This window comes from Nanorana parkeri, unplaced genomic scaffold (genome assembly GCF_000935625.1).
Source record: "Nanorana parkeri isolate BGI_ZX_2015 unplaced genomic scaffold, ASM93562v1 scaffold712, whole genome shotgun sequence".
In the NCBI taxonomy this organism is placed as follows: Eukaryota; Metazoa; Chordata; class Amphibia; order Anura; family Dicroglossidae; genus Nanorana; species Nanorana parkeri.
The window spans coordinates 800,672-812,676 of NW_017306980.1; the positions used below are offsets into that span (position 1 = coordinate 800,672).

Consider the following 12,005-nt stretch of genomic DNA (forward strand, 5'->3'; position numbering starts at 1 on the left):
TGTCGGGTTCTTGATGGTTCTTGGTCCATGTTTGCGTGCCTGACTTTTTAGAGGGGGTGACACCAAAATGACAGTCATTTTGGTGTCACCCGGGTGCGGGCCACACCCCCTTGTGACACCATTGGGCAGGTGTACTGTAGTACTTGGAAACTGCTCCTCCATAGATACAGTACAGTGAGGAAGTTTATCATCCTAAAAAGAACCACTGCAGACAGCACATCTAAGGACTGCTAAGCTACAATATAAGAACATTTTCTTTCTGGGGTTTAGATGCATTGAATTTCTAGGGGCTTGTTTTTTTTCATTTGTGGGGGGAGGCGGGTGTTACTCTTCTATTTTAAAATGGCATTGGGACAGGTGTTGTCCCTTTTCACAGTGAGTCTTATAATGGAGTATGTACAGTTGGTGCGATAGCCAATAGAATCTTCTGTCATACTTGAATGGAAGGCAACATTTGTTGACATTGCAGGCAGTTCTCTTGTATACATTCAGGTAGCCCAGTGTTTGTAATTTACTGCCTAAAAGGAAAGTGTCTGTACTGCAAATTTTGTTTTTTTTTCCGCTCCTCAAGGGATGATGTCCACCATGGCATATGATAGTCGAATTATTCAGAAACTGGACTTTTTCAGCAGTGATGAAGAGGGTGATGGTAATGGCTGTATTCAGGGCTCCCCTGGCCTAGAGGACCCCGGTAATCCTATGGCATGGAGGACAGGGGACAATCAGTTCCCAGTTACCCCCCAGCGTAATGAGAGAGGAGTGTCTCCTCTAGGTGCCTATATGGATGAGAGCCCCAGCAGTGATGGTTCTCCACTAGCACAGATGGACCCTGATGGGGATAGTCCTGGTACCCCACTACACTACACTACATGGAAGAAGCTGAAGCTTTGTGACACACCTTCTACCCCAAAGGTAAAACTAACCTGTCTTACGGAGATTATGTACCAGCTCCATTGGTTTCTTTGGCAATACGGTTTAGAGATGTAATAGTTTAAATGTTGGCAGTATCAGATTTTTGGTGCTTTGTAACCAATGGGAAGGTTGCCCTCACTTCCTCATCCAGTGACCACACATGTAAGAACTGTAGGTATATCCTACAGAGCAACAAACACCAGACACTGGTTCTGATCTTTCAACACTGTATTGAAATCTTAACTTTGTCACCAACCAGAAAAATCAAGTATTTTTGAATGCTTACTTGCAGTGTTTTTCTTCCCAAAAACTCATTTTTATTGACTTGCAATGTCTTGGAACTTGCTGGCATATGTGGCTACTCCAGGAAAGTCCATTTCCTAGCACAGCTACTCCCTCCTTGCACGTCATAGCCTTATTCTTTTTTTGGATTGTCTAATTACAGTTGGTGCTGGTCCAGCTCCTTTATCCCTGACCTTCATATAGAACATTTTATGTAGTAGCTGGGAGAGGAGCAAAGGGAAATACTATAGTGTCATTTGAGTGAGAGCTGAGGCTGCTGACATCACATCCAAGATGGCAGCACCCAGCAGCAGTCTTGGGGCTTCTAGATGTCTACACAAGGGAGGCTTTTACTGGTAAATGGCATGTATAAAATGATGCACATATGATCTTATGGGAAGGTTGTTGAAATGGTCTAGCAACAAGAGCTCTTTTGGGCTTTGGTCTAGCAACGAGGCCTCTTTAGGGCTTTGGCTACAGAAGAACTTCTAAATCCATATTTAGACTATTTTTTTTTTGTATCATCCTTAAAGTAACCCTTTCCATAGCCTACACTTCTGTCCCACTTCTCATAGACCTTCACTACACAACGCCTATAGGAGCCATACAGCTATCTAGTGAAAAGTCACAAGGCTGTGCATTTCTCTCTATGGAAAGACTCCATCACTGGGCCTAATAGGAGATGGGCTTTCCACAGAAACTAATGGGCATAAAGTACAGCTATCCTTTAATTTGATAGTGCCATGCTTTGTGTGTAGATCTCCAAATGTTTGCTGAAAGTGCACGCCAGTGCTCAGCTGTGATATGCAGAGACGGCTACCAGCAAGTTTTGTATTTGTGAATGCTTCCATGTGCCCAGACTGTTAAAAGCAGTCCTTTAAGTGCAGTGGATTTAGTTATGTAGGTAGTTGAGATATAATGGCAAACAAGCATTCACAAAATGGTGCCCAGATTTATGGCCAGAAAATCAATTGCTACGCTTCTGTGCAACCTTCTTGCATCCGCATTAACAGTTATGCCCAATGGAGTTACTCCATGGCCATTTCTTGTATGGTGGGAAATGGTGATGGTCCAAAGGAAATCTGCAAGCATGCAACTTTCAAGTTTTTTCTTTCCTCATCCTTTAATGGGACATCAGTCACATAGATGTTTGATTTTCACCTCTAACTTCTAGTGTAGGAACGCTGGTTACCATAGGCATTACTTTTATCGGTTTCTCTTCTCCAGTGTAGAAGAGCCAAATAATAATCTGTGGTTGTGTTTTCTGTCCAGAGTTTGCTATGCAAAAACCTTCCCTCGCCTGGCTCCAGGGTGTCCTGCAGGAGTCAGAGGCTCATGAGGTTCGTGGCTGGAACGGGTGCAGAGCTGGATGACCCTGCCATGGTCAATGTTAATCCTTTCACCCCTGAAACCTATCGCCAAATGCAGCTCAACTCCAATGGCAAGAGGAAGGCAGAACCCAGCAGGTGATCTTAACTGTGCTTGGCATAGTAACAATTTTTAAGTGGAGCGCTATCTTTTAGTGGAGACTGTAAAAGATTTTTCATGGACTGATAACATTTTACTATAGCCTTGGATTTTTGTAGAGTATGCCTAAAGCCAAAACCTCTTTTTGGATAGAGTGGGGAGCTGCCATTTTTTATTTTTGGTAACTGTCTCATTGAGATTTTTCTTCACTTGGCCTTTAGACTCAGCAGGAAGTGTACGGAGATCTTTTCAATGTAAGGAAAAACTTGGTTGTCATGGGAACAATGTCCCCACTGATACCCCTGATCTGGTGGCAACTCAAAATTTTGTGCTTACCCTCACTTTCATCCCCAGTGACAATGTTGATCAGAAGTATTGTAAAATTTAGATTTTCAATCACTTTGTGACAATGGTCACCATGACACATGGGTGAATCTCAATAAAAACATTTTCTAATTTTAAACACACCATTTTTTTTTTGGGCTATGCATACTTTTAGACCTGGATAAAGCATAGAGCGAAGTCTGGCAATCCCTATACTTCCACATTAGTGGCTAAAAGCAATGAAGGGCCATAGTTATTGCAGATGTATCTTTTTGTGCTCATCTAGCCTTACAAAGTGTAGAACACTTCGTAATGTTGCCCTTCTGCATTTCACTTTCTACAATGGCTTTTTATAAAAAATTACATTGTGTCCAGTTATCGAGGTTTATTATTGTGCACCGAAGTTGTAACATTTGGCAGGGTTATGTAAAATACTTAAATAAAAGTCATAGCTGGTTATATGCGCCAGATTACAGTAACAGTATATCTGGAATAAAGGTGTGGTGATGGTTTCATACTTGGCTGCCTTCTGTCTGGAAACACTATAAAAGAAGGAACTGCTCCGGCTACCTGCAATGAAAGTAAAAGCTAAACTCCAGGCAGGTATAAGACACAGATGAATGCAACTCTGTAGTAATACATTATGAATACTATTTTGTAATTAGCACCTGAATTTGATTTGGTATATGCCAGTTGTAGTCCTGTACATCGGAGCTCAGATGGGTAAACGTTAGACTAGTGCACCGGCAAAAATTTGTTTCGTTATGTTTTGCATCAATTCGTTTTGGGATTCAGACGAACTTCGTTAGCGGTAGTCTATACGAACTTTTGTTTTGTGTCCGTGTGTGAAAATTCATCCACAAATGAAAATACTTGCAGACTAATTTAGTTTTAATTCGCGATTTCTGTTTTTCGGAAATTCGGATACATAACAAATTTTTCCAAAACGAATCGCACATTTCTAGTAAACGTTTAGCAGCACAAGTAGCCAATAAGTTGCAATCGGAAGTATGCCCTGGTTTGGCTATATGGGTGTTAATCTCCAACAAAACTTACTGATAGGTCACATAACCATCATATGTCATTTGCACCAGGACACATGTAGAAGGTTGGCATGTTGTGATGTATCTTGCATTTCCTTCTGTGCCCATTTTTTTTTCTTAACTTAATTTTTGCTTTTTTCCTTAGCAATGATCCACCATCAAAATACAGGGAGAGGGAGCATTCAGCACATGTTCCTTTTCAGGTGTGTGATTATGACATGTTTGCATAGTTTGAGTGGAACATAGTGATGTATTTTCTGCTAGCAAGCATTGACTAGTGCATTAAAGGTATGTGTTTGATTTTAGAGGCTTGTGTTGCGTGAAACCAACATGGGTTCCAGGTACAAAACAGAATTCCTGGAGATTGAGAAAATAGGATCAGGAGAGTTTGGAGCGGTCTTCAAATGTGTTAAACGGTTGGATGGCTGCGTCTATGCCATTAAGCGTTCCAAGAAGCCTCTGGCTGGCTCCACTGATGAGTGAGTACAGATGACCTCTCAAAGCTTGTTTCTGTACTGTGTTGATATGTAACAGCCTGGTGCTATTCCAGTTTGTCAAGCAAAAGATTGCTTTGGACAACTGAAAACTAGACTGTAAGCAAACTTGAAATTCCTTCACTGGAGACTGGAGGCTGACCATATGAACTCTTAAGCTCACATTGAAGTGGTTATATTGAGTGACATCATATCTGTAGCGGTCTATAAGGATGTGTGCTTTAGATGACCATCGCCATGCCCTCCCCTCAAATCCATGTTGAGAGGACGAATGTTTCATGATCGCATAACGTGTACCATATGACATTAGACAACCTTTAGTCAAGGTTTCAGGCAGTATAGTTTTATCATGTTGGTAATTCATGCAGAGCCTGTTCTGAACCATGTTAATTTCCATGCTTCTAAACATAGTTATGGATGTAGAATAGACTCTTTAAAAGTTGACCATCACTCCTGGAGGTGGCTCTGCACCTGCTGTGAGAAGGGTTCCTGCTGCCTCCAGTAGTCACAGGCTTGTATGGACCAGCTGGTTCTGATAGCTGTGTTGGTGTTTGGGATATCCGACATCAGTGCATCAGTCCGATCTTTAAGAAAATGTTTTGCAGACAGTGTGGAGCCCAGGGTGTACAGATCTCTCCCTCCCTTAAGGATTATTTTGAGGACTTGTGAGCTAATAGTCGAATTGCTCAGCCACAAGCTTCAAGGTCCTATCAGAAGCCTGTTGGCATCTAGGCGTTGAAGTCTGCAAGTCTATGTTGGCCTTTCAAATTCTAATTTGAGAACATTTGTCAAAAACTGGCCACTGGATGAATAAAATATTTGCAATACTTCTTAATTTAGAATATATCTGCTATCCTCTCCTGTTTTAATGTCAGTTTGGCTTTTCTGTTTATCATTAATACGAGGCTGATGCTCAAACCATTTTGGCAGGAAAGTTTGATCAATACTAAGCAAGGAACAGTCACTTTTTTCTCTACCTCCTAGCAGAAAGTTGTGGCAGTGAAAGCAAATGAGCCTCGTTAATTCAAGGAATCTGAACGGTTTGCACCCCCTCTAGCTTAGCAATCAAGTTTGTGAATTCCTGCTGGCAAAAGAAGTGGAGGTAGAATTTAAGCCGCACACAGCTTGCCATGATTAAACCTTAAAATTAGCATACATTTGGTAGTCTATGGACACCTTAACCCTGAATGCTAGTCCAGACAAACTGGCATACAATTTAAATATTCATTAGGATGGTGTGCAGGATGTATGGAGGTTAAATTGTTTAATGTGAACGATACAGGGTGAAAATTATTATTATACAGGATTTATATAGCGCCAATAGTTTGCACAGCGCTTTATAATATAGGGAAGACATTACAGTCACAATACAATTCAAGACAAGATGGTAAGGAGGGCCCTGCCTGTGAGGGCTTACAATCTAAAAGATTGCTAAAGATCTAAAAGGGCTTACAGTCTAAAAGAAAATGGGGGGACTAGTTTACACTTAAGGTGTTGGCCAAAGACCTTGAGCAGTTACAATGGTGCAAGCGCAGGCAGATGTAAAACATAATCTCTTGGCGCAATGCCTTTACATACCCATTAAGCAGAAAGGGTCCTTGATCTTTCTAATAACATTGGAAGGGAGTTCTCTGCTACCTACTATCAGTCAAAATCTGATTGATCCACGACACGGCTGTTTATTTGGGCTGCATATTTTTGAGCATCTGACACTACTGTTGGAGCAGATAACCTCTATCTTTGGGGGGTGGGGGAGGAAGCAAAAGTCCACTTTTAAAAGTGTCGGGGAATTATGCATGCACTGCCTTTTTTTGCCCCATGTTTTTCTCTTTTTTTTAAAGATCCTGCAAGTACAGAAAAATATCTGTTGTACTAGAAATTCACTATGATCCCATGTACTGTTGGGGGTTGACCACACATTATTAAGGTTACATTTAACTCTACAGAATAGCTTCTTGCCCCACAGGCAGATGGCACTCCGGGAGGTCTATGCCCATGCCGTGCTGGGTCACCATCCTCATGTTGTTCGCTATTACTCTGCCTGGGCGGAGGATGACCACATGATCATTCAAAATGAGTACTGCAATGGTAAGCATTAATTCATTGTACACTGGCAGTGGAGTCATGACACAATTGAAGTTTTCATGTGCTGGATCTTTTAAATTTATGATGTGGGAAGATTATGGCAATAAGTGAGAGGTTTCATAATTGTACCTGAGAAAGTATAGTTTGCACTAAGTGTTTTAATTATGCCATGCTAGCTGTTAATGTATTTGCTGTCAGGTGGAAGTCTGCAGGACCACATCATGGAGAACACAAAGTGCGGCCAGCTGGTGATGGAGCCAGAGTTAAAGGAGATTCTTCTACAAGTGTCCATGGGACTGAAATACATCCACAGCTCTGGCCTGGTGCACATGGATATCAAGCCAAGTTGGTACCAGCATCTACCTTATAACTGCTATGGAGAAATTGTTCAATAAAAGGTCACACACAAAGCTGCCAGTGTTTGTTCAGCTACACTTTATGTACTGTACATTGCAAGCTTACTTGGAAATTGTAACGTTGACAATGACTAGGTTGTTTACACCACTGTCCGAGGCTGTCCCAGAATATAAAATCTGGCTCCCTCTCTAGCTTATGTAGGGTATCTAATGGGGCGACATATTTGCCTTAATCCACCATATTGCAGACTTTTCCCCAACTTCTGGTTCTGGTGGTGATGGTGGTCCCCTGATGCTGCTGTTCTCAATTGTGTGGTCACCCCTCTTGCTGATGTCACTATATAAAATTCAGGACCTGCGGTCACCAGCGGAGGTGAGATTTTTGGGAGGGCTAATCCAAAGTTAGGAATCCCATACCATCAGATTTTCACTGTTCTGACTTTAGTCTAAAAGATGGGCCAATAACATTTTCATTAAAGTCTCCAAACACACACCTACCCTTATCCATTATCTAATTCTGGTTGTTTTCAGGTAATATCTTCATATGTCGGAAAATGACTGAGGCAGGACAAGATGACAGTGATGGAGAAGAGGAGCTTTCCTCTGCCAGTGTCCTGTACAAAATAGGCGAGTCTCGGGGTAACATTTAAAAAAATCTCATAAGGGTTATTTGAAGTTGCCAATTGTGGGATTTCCCTGCTCTCCCCATCCCCACTCCTTTCAATTTACAAAGCAGAGTTCATTCTATGGTTTTTTCTTTGGCACTTCCCAGGTGACCTTGGTCATGTGACATCCATCACCACCCCACAGGTTGAAGAAGGCGACAGCAGATTCCTGGCTAATGAGATTCTACAGGAGGTAAACATGAATGGCAAACATTTGCTGGCTTTTAATCTGTGTGCTGCAGTGACACCACGCAGTCACTGAATCGCATTCAAGGCACACCACCACACAAATGGGAAAGGTTCATGTCTGGGTTTTGTTGCATTGGCAGCCCACTCGAAATAGCCTGCATTAATGCAATAATATATGTTGTGCATGCAGTAACACCAGAGTGGTGAATGGGCCAGACAACTGATGGTGTACGTGGCTATTGCATTGGCCCACACTAAACTGTTCTGCAACAAACCTCCCATCCGTCAGCCAGGTAAATTGCATCTTAAAGGGTAGATGCAACACCAACCATGAAAATCTCATTGAAGCTGGTAGTGTAATTTCACCATTTTCTGTATCTGTGTTTATTAAAATAGGTGTACTTGCCTGCTTGTTCAGGCACTGTCATGTTTCAACAGTCTAATTGAGCTCCTGCGTGGTCACCTAGCTCAGTGCTCTCCTGGTAGACAAGTGGCAATGCCAGCATATTACACAGGTATGGCCCACTTTTTTTCCCATCAGGAAACCTGACCTGAGAAATGCCATGCAGCCTTTACTGGAGTATATGTAGATGGGAATTGGTTAAAAAAGGCTGAAGATCGGCTCCACTGGGACACACAGATTAAAAAGTGAAAACCATGTTTTATAAAAATGGAATTTGGTTTGACACCATCCTTTAGAAAATGTAATGTCATCCAATTAGGGTTTAGATTTACTTTAATGTCTAGTCTGTGGGTCAGAGCCCACCTATAGATTTAGAACCCAGGGTTGGATTATCAGGCAAATATAGGTGCATCATGAAAGTGAAACGTCTGTGGCAGAAATGCAGGGCAGGTATTGGTGAAAACAAATGATTAAGCCGATGGGTGGCCATGAATGTTCCCTCTCCAGTTGCAAATCATGTGGAGAGGCTGTGAAGGTGTTACAAGCCTGTGGAACCTTGCTGCCCTGGATTAAATCTGATCTCCAGGCAGATATAAGACACAAATAATGCAGTTCTGTATTCATTATTGCGTAATGTATTTTTTTAAATTTCAAATTGTGCACCTGAATTCCTGCACAGCTTTGCTTAGATTTGGGAAGCAAGAAGCAACACAGAGCCAATAATGTGTGTTGCAGTGTAAGGAGCATGCCAATAGCAGGAGAGAGCAGTGACAGATCCATCTGCTGCTTCTATCACTGTGCAGTCACAGGCTGGAGGCAAGCAGGATACCTTTACAACCTCCTATCCATTACAGCCAAGGAAAATGCCATCTTGGCCTCTTTGAATTGCAGTTGCCATGGTGTTGCACAAATGATCTGCTATTATATTTGAAGGCTTGAAAGTTCAGGTGGGAGCTGAAATGAGCACACTGGCAACCTTAACAGATGGCATGCCTTAAAAGCAACTTTTTGGGGAGAAATTGGTGTGTGTGAAGTTATAAGCTATAAGTAGGGATGCACTGATACCGATAGTATCAGTGCTGCTGCTGAGTATTTGGGCGAGTACTTGCCCAAATGCTCTGATGCCTAGCCCGATACTTCCGGTATCGGTATTTGGTATCGGCGAGTACCGGAAAAATATCTGTACTCTATACCGGTATCTGTGCATCCCTAGCTATAAGTGTTAATGGTCCCAGAGAAAACTCAGGTCTCCTGCCTTGTTAGATAGGGCTGTGCTTTGTGGCAGAGATGTGTAAATCTAAGAATTGAATGGATGCTCCTATATATATTTTTAGGTTGTATGTATATATTTGCCTGGAGTTCTATGTTTAATGTTAAATTGTGGTCTTTCTGAGATGACAGATGCATGGTTTACTGGACTGTTCACAGTTGGCCATAGTCTGGATTTTCTCTTTTTAATGCTGTATGATGCAGATGGTTCTGTCATGGTGGTAATTCTTGCTTCCTTGCAGGATTACAGCCAGCTCCCGAAGGCTGACCTTTTTGCTCTTGGACTCACCATTGCCGTAGCTGCTGGTGCGGGCCCTCTTCCATGCAATGACGACAGTTGGCATTACATCAGAAAAGGCAACTTGCCAGATATTCCCCAGTACCTCTCGCCTGCCTTCCATGACCTGCTTAAGGTACAAGATTTAAATGCATTTACTGGGCATCTTGTGACTGCTTTTAATATTTCACAGTTATAATCTAAGTCACTGCTTGTCGCAGAGCTGAATGGAATGCCTGGTGTCCTTAAAGTGCACACAATCTTGAAGCAAAAGAAATGCCCTAGCATCTGCTAACCGCAACAATAGTTGTTCTGCAGGCCATGTCACCAGTGGGAATGAGCTGGCGATTTCACCATAACTTTGCAGCAAAGTTGTTAACTTTTCACCTTTTCACCTTTGCAGATTGCCTAAAGTACATTTAAACCTTTGTTTTTTTGTTTTTTTGTTTTTTTGCATATAGCAGTAGATGTATGCAAAAACATTAAAACAAATAGTTGCCAAATGGGTAAAAACTTGTCTCCGCCGCTTGCTCCCATCTGAAGATTCTCTGATAGCTGTAAAGGATCATGGGGGCATGCGCAGTAGAGATCTTCGGCCGGGAGAAGAGACACTAAGTCAATGCACGCAGCTGGCACCGTGCACGCAGACAGACACCGTGGGACCCAATGAGTCTACGCTGGATCAGAGACCGATACCAGCGCTGGACAGACTCCTGAAAACTACTTGGAAAGAAGATGATCTGATCAAGAGGCATTTAAGGCAAGCCCTAAGTAACATCACGACTGTTTCCTAACCAGGCAATTTGATCACCTTAAAAAAATTGACTCTCCCTGTGAATATGCACTTCCTTGTCAGAACTGAGCATGCCTTCTGAACTACAAGTCAATGTCTGAACAATGCAACGTTATCATTGCTTGCTGGAAGCAATGTATGATGGGCTATGTAGTCATGAGAAATCGAGGTTGCGTCACATGAGGCAGCAGGGAAAGACGCACAGCATACTGTGAATGCAGGAAATGGCCAGACAGAAGGCAGAACTCACTACATAAACGTAAGCTTTGATTGCATTATCAAACTCTAGTATGTATTCCTATTACAATGCTGTTAAAACAGGAGAGGATATTGCTGTGACTTGGAGCTTCTTTAATTTTGCCTTTTGCCAAAATGGAAAGAATATCCCAATTTTGCTGAAATTTCAGTGAAGTGAAAAGCTTTTTTTTTGGTCGTCCTGTTAACCAAAACTGCAGTGCTGTAAAGTTGTTTGATAACTTGATTTATTCTAATTGTTATGCTTTTACCTTGCCGAGTCAAGTGAACACAGCTTTAGAATGGTCACTTGGGAGCCTGTCCAGATAGGAATATGGGAGATTGCACTGCTGACTTGTTGCATGTTCTTGAGGTGTCATCCTTGCTACCTGGCCCAATGACTTACTGACCTAGAATGAGCATGAGCCAGTGAAGTCTCGGGCTGCCTGAAACACCCAAACTCAATGTTAGTGACTCAATAGGTGGCAAAGGCTCAGGATGACAACCTGAAGATTACGCCTTTAGAAACATCTGTAATGGCACACCACTTTCTTATGACGGATTACTTTTTCTGCAATGCCAAGTTTGTAAATTCTATGTCAGAGTATCTAATCTCTACCTTTTTCAGCAACTGATTCATCCAGATCCAAGGATGAGACCATCTGCTGCTGCCTTGGTGAAGCACACAGTCCTGCGACGATCTCATGGGAAGGCAGCACAGCTCCAGAAACAGCTGAATGTGGAAAAATTTAAGACTGCCATGCTGGAGAGGTAGGTGGCCTCGGCTCATCTGCTTTAAAATAAATCTGACTTGGACACTTGTATACAGAATGTGCATAGCCATGTTACCAGATTTTGAAGGCAGTGAAGGCAAAATGTCATGTTCAGGACCACTAGTGTGAAGGGAAACCTTCATTTAGAAAATGTGACTTGGTGTACATTAACCCTAAATCTAATTTTAGTCTGTCTGGAATTTCTCAATCTATACAGTTTTAGGCATTTTTTGTGAAATCTATTGCATAGCCCTGCCAGTAACGGCACTTCTGTTGCACTGATAACAAGAAGCCGATTTTGACAGCTCAACAATGACCCATTTTGTTAACCAAACTCTAACATTACTGTGTCATTCCAGCAAGTTCCCAGGTAAGTCCATTGGCACATGTCACCAATCACTAATTAAAAAAACAAAACTCCATGCTATATATATATATA

The 12,005-nt window shown here is 42.1% G+C and overlaps 1 protein-coding gene across 1 annotated transcript in view; it reads left to right on the forward strand.

Moving 5' to 3' along the window:
- The first annotated feature begins 585 nt into the window (after nt 1–585).
- The window catches only part of WEE2 (WEE1 homolog 2), a 12,847-nt gene continuing 1,427 nt past the window's right edge, over nt 586–12,005 (forward strand). The window contains exons 1-10 of the mRNA XM_018563933.1: nt 586–912; nt 2,467–2,660; nt 4,174–4,231; nt 4,335–4,507; nt 6,489–6,610; nt 6,806–6,952; nt 7,495–7,590; nt 7,736–7,821; nt 9,732–9,902; nt 11,422–11,564. Coding sequence (XP_018419435.1) covers nt 586–912; nt 2,467–2,660; nt 4,174–4,231; nt 4,335–4,507; nt 6,489–6,610; nt 6,806–6,952; nt 7,495–7,590; nt 7,736–7,821; nt 9,732–9,902; nt 11,422–11,564 — 1,517 coding nt within the window. The remainder of the gene's footprint in view (nt 913–2,466; nt 2,661–4,173; nt 4,232–4,334; nt 4,508–6,488; nt 6,611–6,805; nt 6,953–7,494; nt 7,591–7,735; nt 7,822–9,731; nt 9,903–11,421; nt 11,565–12,005) is intronic.